Raw genomic sequence first — 13,218 nt, 5'->3', positions numbered from 1 at the left:
TTTGACTTGGCTCCAAAGACGTGAAATAAGTCATTTCACTGCCATGCGCTTCCATCCATCATGATTGTGGGTAATCCTCACTGATCCTCGAAGCAGAGCCTTTGTGATTTGAAGAAAGCCTCACACCGTGATGACCGCATATAATTTCCTCACAGCAGCAGGATGAAGTATTAGAGGATATTGCCACTGCTGAGTCAAAATATTAATTTTTTATGTATTTACATTTTTAGCATGTGCACATGCTGTGCACATTTAGAAAACAAATGGAATCTGCTGCTTGCTTAAAAATAAGAAATGTATTTATTTCAGCACGAGCTGATACTCCGCTTCCAGGCTCCCTTATAACGTGTTCATTAATTTGTGGGTTTAACGTGCTAATTCACCGGGTTTTTGAGCAAAGCAGACACATAGACAAATAACTGGAATTCCAGCTGCCCTCCCCCCTCCACCTGTTTAGTATATAGTGATATATTAAGTCTGAAATGAATGTAATGTGTATCATCTGAAACAGGCTACACGTAAATGTATCAGGGGTCTCTCTCCTCTCCCTGTCACCCTTAATGAGTCTTTTATTTAAAGACTCTTTACTGTAATTGAAATAGTGACAAATAAGGATTTACTTACTGAGTAGCAATGGGGGGATTTGAGAGACGGCCTCCTGAACTGCACTGTTTTTAAGCAATTAAGGGATGCGTGCTCACCATTTCGACATATTTGAGGTTAGTCTCCTTTTTCGATTACAGACTGGAAAGTCAGCGGAAAATGCCTTCCCGCACAGATGGGGCTTTTAGAGTGGACCGTTAATCCTTGCAGAGGCTCCTAGATTGGTGGGTTAGAAATTCTTCTGTTTTAGTAACTGCGGTTCTGGTACAAATGAAGCAGTGACAGTATCAACTTCCTCTGATGTATCCTGTGAACTTGTTCCAGACATCACCTGTAGGGAGAAGTGGGGCTGGAGGTGGGATAGAGAGGACTACAGAGGAATTTACTGTTTTGTTGGCCTCTTTGACAGTACTGGCCTTTTAAGGACACCTTAAAATCTTGTGTTTCCAGAGAACTCAACTCGGTGCTCTGTGATGACCTAAGCGGGGTAGGATGAGGGGAGTGGTTGGTGGCAGGGAAGCTCAGGAAGAAGGGGATGTATGTATTCTTAGAACTGATTCAAGTTATACACCAGAAACCGACACGACATTGTAAAGCAATGTCTTCCAATTAGAAAAAAGATGTTGTGCTCCTACCAGTGTGAGTCCAGCAAGAATCTGAATCAGGATTTGTCAGATGGTCACCACCTACTAAGAAGAATTCAAGACTGGCCTCCAAATAGGCTTAATTCCTAAAAAATATGCCCCTAGATTTTATTGTGCATGAAGTGACTGGTGTGGTAGCAGTTCCCTGGGACACATAGTCACCTCCTGCGGTGTCTGGAGATGGGCTCATAGCACCTCTTAATTATGTTTAGATTGTATAATTAGTGCATCTGGCTGGCCATGGGGAGATTTCTCTCTTCATTATCTCGAATTGTACTGACAGGGCAGTTGTAAATTGCTACACATGCAGCCAAGTTTCACCCTGTTCCTCTTGGCCTGAAGAAAATTGAAAACCAGGTGGTGCAGGCCAGGTCAGCCTTTTCCCAGGCCTTCAGATTCCCCACAGTTTCCTAATATTTTCACTCCATTATTTTTTTTCTTTCATTTAGCATATAGATAAGGGCTCCCTTATCTAGATAAGGACAGGGAATCCTGGCATGCTGCAGTCCATGGAATTGCAAGGAGTCAAATATGACTTAGCAACTGAACAAGGGCTCCCTAACTAGGTACTACTGATTTAGCCAAATTCTACCTTGTTGTAAATTTTGAAGGCATTTTGGAAGCGGGCAGAATGTTCAAAAGTCTTCCCTGGTCATGTCTGAAAGATAAACCACTGGTATATTGGTTTTCCTTCTCAAGGGACACCCAAGGTCTCCATTCCCGGTCTCGACAGCCTTTATACACTTATACAACAGTAGTTTTAGTTTTCTTAATATACCTACTCTAGCATAAGCATCAGCAGTTCACCAGTGGACATTAACAGAGAAGGGTCTTCTGTGAATATAATGGAAGCAGGGGAGGAGATGGAAGCCTAGGGACCCCTCTCTTTTTCCATGAAAGTTCATATTGAAAGCTGCTGTGTGTCGGTTTTCTTGGCTTGTTGCTTTTTGGCTGTGGTTTTCATGTCGTCTGCCATCGCTAGTCACCTTTCATACAATTTCTCATTTAAATCTGTAGTAAAAACACAGAGACCTCAGTAGTCAGACTGGCAAAGAATACAGACACACAGACCAACTCCCATTCGCCTTGAGGATAAATCCACACTCTTTTTCATGACTTACAAGGTATTCCAAAACTAGCGTAGCCAGGTTCTGAGCAGCTCTTTCATAGTTCTTCAACATCCAGGTGTATAGAACTTTTTTCAGTTCCTTGAAGGCATCCTGTTCTGTTGAGCTTCTGGGTTTTCGCATGTTTTCCTTCTTCTTGGGACCTTTCCAAGCTCCCTCCCCCAACTCATCTCCTCTCGAAGCTAACTCCCACTTAGTTTTCCTGTCTCAGCCTCTTCCAGGCAGCCTTCCCTGACTCCTGGGCTGAGCTGGTCCCCTGTCAGAGACTTCCATGGTCCCTGTGCTTGCCTCGTTTGCATTTTACAAAAGTTTGTAATGATCTCCAGGTAGTCCCATGTCTAAGCATCTGCCTTATGCCTTCTCGTTGCTCACCCTGCTCTGCCACCATCTCTATTGCCTTAGGACACAGGACTCAGTTTGGGCACAACCCTCTTTAAAGTCAGGAAGCACAGCCCAAGTCTATTTTAGTGTTGCATTCTTGAATATCCTACTTGGCTACCTCCAACCTGTTCCGTGGTTGGGAGGGGAGAGGAGGGGCAAAGTGGATGGTTTTTCTGCTCCTTCTTCCTCTCCAGCTTGAAGGATTTTTCTAGGCTGGGGTACTGAGGTGGAGAGTGTAGGGTTCATATTGGTGGGGAAGGTCTGGGTCTCCTCATTCCAGTTCCACGTTTAAGTTTCTTTTTTCTTCTATCTTTCACCTGCTCCCTGGGCTCCATGAATTTGGCATCTGTGCTGGTCTGATTCTGCTAACTTTCTCTGGGAGCACATGGTGCCCATGCTCTCTGGTCCAATGGGGGATGGATGCAGTGGTTGAGGAAAGAACTCATTGGTTGAGATGTCAGCCTGCTGTTTGATTACACATATCTGATACTCAATTGTCGTCCTGTATCTTGGGTCCTCGCCTGCACCATAGTGAAAGCTCTATGAGTACAAGAGACATTTGAACAGTTTTATGATTTAAAGGAAAGATTTGTTACATGTTCAGAGCTTCACTTATAATAAAGGAAATCCGAATCAAAACAACTATGTAACAGCAGTTTTCACCAGTCAAATTAGCCAGATTGTTTTATTTTTTAAAAATGTCTTAGTGCAGGCAAAGTTATGATGAAACAGTTGGACAGAAATTTGTAATACCTATTGAGAATTTTACATTTGTTTCATGACTGTAGTGGTTAAAAGTGCATAATCTGGAGTCAGTGTGAGCAAATGACAACTTCTGAGTCTTTCTTCATCTTTAAAATAGAGATAATAACATTGCCTACCTCATCTTTTCAAATGAGATTATGCATTTATGATAATTAATATAGTGCTTGATGTATATTCAAAGCTCAATAAATGTAAGCTATAATAATAGTATGAGCTATGCTTACTGACACTGTCATTTAGGAAATAATCTAAAAAGCACAAGTGAATTACCTTGGCCTTCATTATAAAAGTGGATGAATTGAAAGTAAGTGATCAAGGATGAGAAAAATGGTAAGGGACTTCCCTGGTTGTCCAGTGGTTAAGAATCTGCCTTCCAGTGCAGGGGACATGAGTTAAATCCCTGTTCAGGGATCTAAGATCCCACATGTCTTGGGGTAACTAAGCTCATGTGTCGCAACTACTGAACTACTGAGCTCTCACCCTCAGCTAGTCTCACCCTCATGCTGCAACTAAAACCCAAGACAGCTAAAAATAAATATGTTTTTAAAAAAGAAAATGGTAAACTTGGTTTAGTCAATGCCAGAATATTATGCAGTCCCCAAAAATGATGTTTATGAAAAGTCCCTTAATGACATGTGGAAATGATGGCATTGAGTAAAAAAAAAAATATTATATGGTATTAAGTTTTAAAAAGTTATTGTATAACAACATTTAGTAGAATCTCGTCTATGTAAAAATCTATATAGAGAAAATTGTACAGAAAAAGAATTAAGGGGAAAATGTCCATGTGAGTAGCTATTCACTCTGAAAGATCTCTGTAGGGGGATTTTTATGTTTGTTTATATTTTATAAAAATGCTTTTCATAGTTTCTTCCATGGCTCGCTTTGTAGTCAGAAAAATAAAATTGCAAGCTCCCTGTCTTGAGCCCCACTCAGCCCCTCTCAGTGTGGAAGATCACAGTGGGCTCCCAGGCTGGAGCCTGAAGCTTGCCTACAGGTGGTGCCCAGGGGGACTGGCCACTTGTAGCCTGTCACCCCTGAGCAGTCTTCCTGTGGGAACAATGCTTTTCTGATTGTAGTCAGGACACTGGAATTAATCCTCAAGCCCTGTTGCTCTGATTTCTGGCTTCTTTACCTGCACGTCATAACTCATTTTGAGCTCTCCCAAGGAATTCTTTTCTATAATTTTGACTTCAAGCCTCTTAAGACAAAGGTGTTCCCTAGGTTTTAGGAATTTAATTTTCTTTTCTAGTTGGTTTAATAAAAGTCAGTCAACCCTCAGGTTGACTCCACAGCAAGATTTGAGAGCATATTGGTTTTATGTGGTCTTCTGTTGGAGGGTTGTTATAAGACAGATTTAGGAAGAAAGATTTGCAGGAATGTATTGTAGCTCAGCTGGTAAAGAATCCTCCTGCAATGTGGGAGACCTGGGTTCCATCACTGGGTTGGGAAGATCCCCTGGAGAAGGGAAAAGCTACCCAGTTCAGTATCCTGGCCTAGAGAATTCCATGGACTATGTAGTCCATGGGGTTGCAAAGAGTGGGACATGACTGAGTGACTTTCACTACTACTGCTATTACCATTAACCCAGGAGGGCTTTCCCGACGGAGCTAGTGGTAAATAACTTGCCTGTCAATGCAGAAGACCCAAGAGACACAGGTTCTGGGTGGGGAAGATCCCCTGGAGGAGAGCATGGCAACCCACGCCAGTATTCATGCCTGGAGAATGCCATGAACAGAGGAGCCTGGTGGGCTACAGTCCATAGGTTCGCAAACAGTCGGACACGATGGAAGCAACTTTGCACGGTACATGCACGCATTAACACAGGACTCACTCAGACAGTTGTTTTGGGGTGAATCTATTCCTAGGATTGGGTGTTCAGTATGACTTATTAAAAATGATTTTATTTATTTATTTTTGTCTGTGCTGGGTCTTCGTTGCTGCACGGGCTTTTCTTTAGTTGTGAGCAGGGGCTACTCTCTGTTGCAGTGCCTGAGCTTCTCATTGTGGTGGCTTCTCTTGATGTGGAGCACAGGTTCTGGGGCATAAGCACAGGCTCAATAGTTGTGGACCACGGGCTTCATTTCTCCATGTCATGTGGAATCTTCCCAGACCAGGGATCGAACCCGTGTCTCCTGCAGTAGCAGGTGAATTCTTTCCCATTGCACCACCTGGGAAGCCTCCAGCATGACTTTTGAAGCTATGGATAAGTAAATGAGTACAGGTAATGCACAAAAAGAGTCCAACTTTCCAAACTCGAGTAGTTACAGTCTCGTGTGTAATGTGAACCTGTAAACTCACCTGGATTAATGTGATTCTTTGGGTAATGTGCATTTGATTGTTTTATTTTTCCAGGCGTCACTCATTGGTTTCTCCTTGCCTCTGGGTACTCACTCCTTCATGCATTGTGATGTGTCTGGTGATTGATTCCATGCCTCTTTAAGGCTTAATATGGAGCCATGGAGAGAGGCAAAGGCCCTGAGTAATTTTGAAGTCTCTGCAACTCTCTCCTTTTTTTTTTATTGAAATATAATTGACCTACAGCACTGGGTTAGTTCCTGGTACACAGCATAGTGATTTGATATTTCTATACATTATAAAATGATCACCACGATAAGTCTAGTTACTGTCACCATACAAAGTTATTATGGTATTATAGCTGGTATTCCCCATGCTGTACATTTTATCCGCATTACTTATTTATTTTGTCACTAGAAGTTTGTATCTCTTCTGCACCCTCACCTCTTTCATTCATCCCCTCTCCAGCACTCTCCTCTCTGGGCCCTGCCTGTTTGTTTTCTCCATCTTTCACTCTGTTTCTGTTTTTTGTTCATTTTTTGTTTTGTTTTGTTTTTTAGATTCCATATGTAAGTGAAATCATATGATATTTGTCTTTCTCTACCTGACCTATTTCATTTAGCATATACCCTGAAGGTCCATCCATGTCGTTGCAAATGGCAACATTTCATTCTTTCTATGGTTGAGTAGTATTCCATTGGAAATATATATACTACATCTTCTTTATCCATTCATCTACAGATGGACATTTGGGTGGCTTTCATATCTTGACTTTTATAAATAATGCTGCAGTGAAGACAGGGGTGCATATATGTTTTCAATTTAGTGTTTTTGTTTTCTTCAGAAAAGTATGCAGATGTGGAATTTTTAAGTTTTTGAGATGCCTCCATCCTTTTTCCATAGTGGCTGTACCACTTCACATTCCCTCTCTCTGCAACTCTTGGGCCCTTTCCACAGGCTTTTGGTAGCTGTTTACCAGACCAAGATGATGCAACCAGCCATGTCTGATTCTAAGACCTTCAGAGAATGAGAGTTAGGGAGATAGAGGAGGTTGAGGGTTGTGAGGTATTTCTGCACTTACCAGGAAATGAGAAGCAGAGAATGACTGAGAGGAGCCCCAGGACAAGGCATAGGAAGAGGGAGGTCAAGGAGGAGGGGTGATCCAAAGTGTCACATGTTGCAGACATTTTGGATCAGTTAGGCTTCCCAGGTGGCTCAGTGGTAAAGAATCCATCTGCAGTGCAGGAGACTCAAGAGACACAGGTTCGATCCCTGGGTCGGGAAGATCCCCTGGAGTAGGAAATGGCAACCCACTCCAGTATTCTTGCCTGGAGAATCCCATGGACAGAGGAGCCACAGTCCACGGGGTCGCAAAGAGTCGGACACGACTGAGCGCAGCACACAGCCCAGGCATTAGAGGAAGCCATTGCATCTGGTTGTTAGGTGGTCAGAGCCCTTTTCAAGAGCAGTCAGAGCTGAATTGTGGACGTGGATGGCAGATTAACAGTGCGGTGAGAAGTTAGGGAGGCAAGAAAGTTGGGTGGCGAGGGGAAGGCAAGAGATGGAATGGTTGTTGAGAAAAGTTTTGGAGGGAGTAAGTAATGCAGACACATTTTGGACGTTGACCTCAGGGAGAATGAAGAGAGATGGGGATAAAAGATGCAATAATGTTGCCATAATGTTCAAATAATGTTGAGTATTGGATCAAAAAATATGAGTGGAGGAATTAGCCATTTCATCTTGGGAGGGGAGATGAGAAGAAATAAAAAGGGGTTGACAGGTGCTCATGCTTGATGGGGTGAATCAAGCAGAGGGTGAAATAACCTGGGAGGAGGTAGGAGGGTGGGCAGGGCGGGTTCTGATGACTGGGGAAGAGTGGCAAGGTTTTCAAAGCAACTGCCGTGAGGGACTCCCCTGGTGGACCAGTGACTGAGACTGTTCTCCCAAGGCAGGGGACCCGAGTTCAATTCCTGGTCAGGGAACAAGATCCCACATGCCTCTATAAAGCCCAGGCAGCCAAATAAATAAATAAATAAAAATAAGCATATTTTTAAAAAGCGGTTGCCATGAGAGTGGGAAGGAGCGTCCATGAACTAGCTCTAGCTGCCTTTTAGAAGTATTTCATACACATCACACAATTCATTCAAACAGCTTCTAGAGTTCCACACAGTCAGACAAATCCATAAATACTTGTTTATTGTAGCCACAAAATACTCAAGAGATCTGCTTACTTTCTCTTCAGAGCATCCCCTTGGTGATTATTCTTTTTCCTTTCTCTAATTGTATGCTGGAGAAAGCAGTTAGAGGCAACTAGTCTTTAGACCACTGCACAGCTGCAGATCTCGTTGACGCATGCCTGAGCCCGGCGCTCTCTTAAGCACTGGCTTAAAAAGAGGAAGAGGCCAAGACTTTTCACATAATGGAGCCTTGAATCAGTCCTGTTTCCTGGGTTTCCAATTCTAACCTGTACCCACTCATTAACGTAATCATACAACAGAGCCACCTCCATCTGCTCCAGCGACTTTTCAGTGCTCCTGGCACCGAGAGGAGAGTACACAAAAAAAGAAAACAAAAAGGTTGTGTGGAAGCCATACACTGAATCAGGGGGAAATAGCCTCCTTATCAGATTTCTCTCGACACACCCATCATTTCCTTTATAATTTACTGAAAGTCGGTAATGGGGATTAATTTGCTTCTTAGGATATCAAGAATAGTTTCTAATGTTGGCCAAAGGCTGCCAGAAACTTGAAACTCCTGAAGTTCAGAGAAAGGTCAGAGGCTATTCATTTATGTACTGCTACTTGGAAGGAAAGTTATGACCAACCTAGACAGCATATTAAAAAGCAGAGACATTACTTTGTCAACAAAGGTCCATCTAGCCAAGGCTATGGTTTTTCCAGTAGTCATGTATGGATGTGAGAGTTGGACTATAAAGAAAGCTGAGCGCCGAAGAATTGATGCTTTTGAACCATGGTGTTGGAGAAGGCTTTTGAGAATCCCTTGCACTGCAAGGAGATCCAACCAGTCCATCCTAAAGGAAAAAAGAAAAAAAGAAAGTGAAGTCGCTCAGTCGTGTCCAACTCTTTGTGACCCTGTGGACTGTAGCCCGCCAGGCTCCTCTGTCCATGGGATTCTCCAGGCAAGAATACTGGAGTGGGTTGCCATTTCCTTCTCCAGGGGATCTTCCCAACCCAGGGATCGAACCTGGGTCTCCTGCATTGCAGGCAGACGCTTTATCCTCTGAGCGACCAGGGAAGTCCTAAAGGAAATCAATCCTGAATATTCATTGGAAGGACTGACACTGAAGCTGAAACTCCAATACTATGGCTACCTGATGCGAAGAACTGACTCATTGGAAAAGACCCTGATGCTGGGCAAGATTGAAGGCAGGAGGAGAAGGGGATGACAGAGGATGAGATGGTTGGATGGCATCACCAACTCAATGGACATGAGTTTGAGTAAACTCTGGGAGTTGGTGATGGACAGGGAGGCCTGCATGCTGCAGTCCATGGGGTCAAAAAGAGTCGGATGCAACTGAGCAACTGAACTGAACTGAACTCCAGGTTCAACTTCTGGAGTGACTATAAAGGCCCCAGAAAGACTTCTTGTGTGGATGAGTGGGTGCTGGGTATGGAGTTAAGATCTTTTCTTTGGCATAAAACATGTCTCGGATGATCAGCAATTAGAAAGTGTGTCACTGAGGCTTAGAGAGAAAGAAAGAAGAAAAGAAAGAGCTAAGTCGTGTCCGACTTGCGATCCCATGAACTGTGGCCCACCAGGTTCCTCTGTCCATTCTTGCCTGGGCTTCTCCAGGCAAGAATACTGGAGTGGGTTGCCATTTCCTTCTCAAGGGGAACTTCCTGACCTCAGAATTGAACCCAGGTCTCCCGAATTGCAGGCAGATACTTTACCAACTGAGATAAGCAATTTGTTTTATTGACAAGGATTCTTTAGTCTCAATATTTCTAGAAATCACAGTCTCTATCTACAAGACTTTAGGATGATAAGACATACCTGGCTACTGCATGGTGCTTTAGTGACTGCAAACAGTGCTTTGAATCCTAGTGTGGGGAAGATAGACAGACCCTATAACCAGACATTTATTTTCCTAGGTCTTTACTCCTTTTTCATTTTGGGGGGTAATTCATGATTTGTGGCTTCCATCCTTGGGATGGAGGTTGGTAAATGGGACTTGAAACATTATTACCACTTAAAGTAGGACAGAGTAAGTTTTCACCTATAGGGAGAGCTACACAGAACCAAGTTCCCTAATCAGAGGAGAGTTGTTATACAGGTGGGAACGAGAAAGAGTGCTGGCCATCTCAGACAATTAATCCTATGACTTTTAAACTTAACTCTTCTTTGTAACTTGACCTCTTTGTTGTAGTTTAGTTGCTAAGTCATGTTTCACTCTTTGCCACCCTATGGTCTGTAGTCTGCCAGGCTCCTCTGTCCATGGAATTCTCCAGGCAAGAATACTGAAGTGGGTTGCCATTTCCATCTCCAGGGGATTTTCCTGATCCAGGGATCAAACCCACATCTCCTGCACTGCCAAGCAGATGCTTTACCATTGAGCCACCAAGGAAACTAACTTTACCTCTAGTTAAGGACTGAAAATTTCCCCCAATTCAATTATCAACTTACCCTAATCCTCTCACACCAATGTCTGAGACTGGAAAGCTGACTCTGGAAGACCCCCTTGGGGAGATTGGGCCTCGTGGAGGTACTGGGCATAGTAAGAAGCTCTGTGAACAAGGTGGGGCTCTCTGTATTGGAGCTCTCAGAGCTCTCTGTGTTGATCTGATGGACTGTGTCTGTTATCTGACAGCTCTTTCTATACTCCTGGCAAGTATCTATCACATGCTGCCCTAGGGTTTGAAGGCTGTTCAATTGGAAGGGGATGAAGACTCAATTGCTGTGCTGGACCTGGCCATTTGCTAAAAACCTCAAACACATCGTTTGTACAGGTCCCAGGCTTCTCCTTCACTGATGTCCACACTGCCTTCAGGCTGCTCCCCAGCTGTCTGCGCTACAGCAGTGGTCATTGCAGTCCCTTTTACCCTTCAATGTAGAAATGAGATGCTGCGTTCACAGCATCTGTGCCTTCTCTCTGTGCCCCCTTGTCCTCTCAGACTGCCACCCTCTGTGCCACCACTGTGCAGCTGACCTCCACGGCACCGGGAGCACCTGTCTGCAATGCCAGAATGCCCGGAGCCTGCTGCTGGGGGACCGCTGTGTCCCTGATTGCCCTTCTGGCTACTTCGTGGAGAGAGGAGCTTGTAAAAGTGAGTAAGTGCTGGATGCAGGAGCTGGCAGTGCCCCGTGATCTTCTTTCTTGGGGATTGTACCTGAGAAGGCTTGAACCTCCAGAGGGAGAGACAGGGGGGATCTCGCCAGCGCAGGGGGCAGTAAAGCAGGCCAGTTAACCCTCTGCATGCTGGAGCTTTTATTAGTGGCTCCGGGTGTGCCGCTTTGGAAGGGAATTTGGCTTCATGGGTTCCCTCCGTGTCTCATCTCTCTGCAGAATGTCATCCCTCCTGCAGAACCTGCCGGGGCAGGGGTCCCTTCTCCTGCTCCTCCTGTGACCCTGGCCGCGTTCTGTCCCACCTTGGCACCTGCAGCACCGCCTGCTTCCCCGGGCACTATCTCGATGACAACCATGTTTGTCAGCGTAAGTTTTTTTAAAAAATGAACTGTCTCTCCTTTCTTGCTCTTCTGGGGTCATGGAAGGAAATAGGGATTTTTTTTTTACTTCCATATTCTTACCTGGTAACCTTTATTTTTAGAAAAGAAAGAAAAGGAATCTACAAACCATATGGAGGCCATGTTCAGATGATAACTCAGATTCGGGCCTAATCGGAAGTGCTGGGCTAGGTCTGCAAGCACCAGTTGTGTGATCTTGGGCCAATCATTTAACCTCTCTGAACTGTAGTTATCTCATTAAAATACTTAAAGTGTTAGTCTATTTCATTCCTATGGTTTCTGTTAGTGAGTCAGTTCCAAGATCCTGAGCAGAGAGCAGAGCTCATTCAAAGTACACAAGCCATGACCTTAGCACTTCACTGGGTTTGTTTTTGAGAAGTGTTTGTTGATTATTGACAATATGCAAGGCTTGATATGCTACAGAGCATTCAGTTTCTGCCCAAACAGTAGTTATTTTTGTCTTGCATGACAGCTACTTGTATAGATGTCTTAGTTCTCAAATAAGCCAAAGCATGATTAATTACCTGAGTCACACACAAACGAAGAGTTGGGATAAATTGGGGCAAGGGCAAATCGGAGGGGAAAAAAATCAGGAAGAGCTTCACAGATGAAGGAACAGTTTTTAGAAAGGCTGAGGAGGCTTATTTCATTTCAGTCAGTAAAGTGTCAGTTGCCAAAAGATTGTGTTATACTTTTCTCATTTTGAAAATGACAGTTAACAAATACAGTGCAGGTACTTCAAGTCTGTGTCCTGGGAAGGCCCATGTTGAAGGAATTATAGAGTCATGGTTAGGAGAGTGGGCGCTCAAATCAGGTAATGAAATTGCAACTCCTAACTGCCCCTTAACTAGCTTTGTGACCTTGAGCAAGTGAATTAACCACCAGGCTTTGGTTTCTTTTTTCTATAAAAGGTGGATTGTAATAGTGCCTATATCTAGGCTTTCCCTGGGGGCTCACCGGGAAAGAATCTACCTGCCAATGGAGGAGTTCAGTTCAGTTCAGTCACTCAGTTGTGTCTAACTCTTTGCAACCCCATGGACCGAAGCACACCAGGCTTCCCTGTCCATCACCAACTCTCGAAGCCTACTCAAACTCATGTCCATTGAGTCAGTGATGCCATCCAACCATCTCATCCTCTGTTGTCCCCTTCTCCTCCTGCCTTCAATCTTGCCCAGCATCAGGGTCTTTTCCAATGAGTCACTTCTTTGCATCAGGTGGCCAAAGTATTGGAGTTTCAGCTTCAGCGTCAGTCCTTCCAGTGAATATTCAGGACTGATTTCCTTTAGTCCTGGAGCCAATTTCCTTTAGCCAATAGAGGAAACACAATCTCTGGTCCAGGAAGATCCCACATACCCCAGATCAACTCAACCCATGTGCCACAACTACTGAAGCCTACACGCCCTAGAGCCTGTGCTCCCCAATAGGAGAAGCCACCAGTGAGGATACTCACTGCAACTAGAGAGTAGCCCCCACTTGCTGCAACTAGAGAAAGCTCATGTGCATCAGTGAAGACCTAGCACAGCCAAATAAATAGTTTCTACATCTAACGTAATTGCACTTAGCATAGACTTTAGCAGAGAATAAGCTGTCACTATAGCTATCATTGTGTTACCATCATCATGTGAAATGAGAGACAAATCAAGCATTAAAAGATATCTATACTTTATAAATAGAAAGATAGATATTACTGCTAGTTT

General features: G+C 44.0%; 1 protein-coding gene across 3 annotated transcripts in view; it reads left to right on the top strand.

The window, feature by feature from the left end:
• FRAS1 (Fraser extracellular matrix complex subunit 1) overlaps positions 1-13,218 on the top strand; it is a 502,305-nt gene that overhangs the window by 307,298 nt on the left and 181,789 nt on the right. For all 3 annotated transcript variants that reach the window (XM_043906392.1, XM_043906393.1, XM_043906394.1), the window contains 2 exons: positions 10,951-11,103; positions 11,343-11,489. In XM_043906392.1, the coding sequence (XP_043762327.1) occupies positions 10,951-11,103; positions 11,343-11,489 (300 nt within the window). The remainder of the gene's footprint in view (positions 1-10,950; positions 11,104-11,342; positions 11,490-13,218) is intronic.

Source organism: Cervus elaphus, chromosome 6 (genome assembly GCF_910594005.1).
Source record: "Cervus elaphus chromosome 6, mCerEla1.1, whole genome shotgun sequence".
NCBI classification, from domain to species: Eukaryota; Metazoa; Chordata; class Mammalia; order Artiodactyla; family Cervidae; genus Cervus; species Cervus elaphus.
Note: the sequence above shows the minus strand (reverse complement) of the source record. Positions and strands in the feature narration are given on the sequence as shown.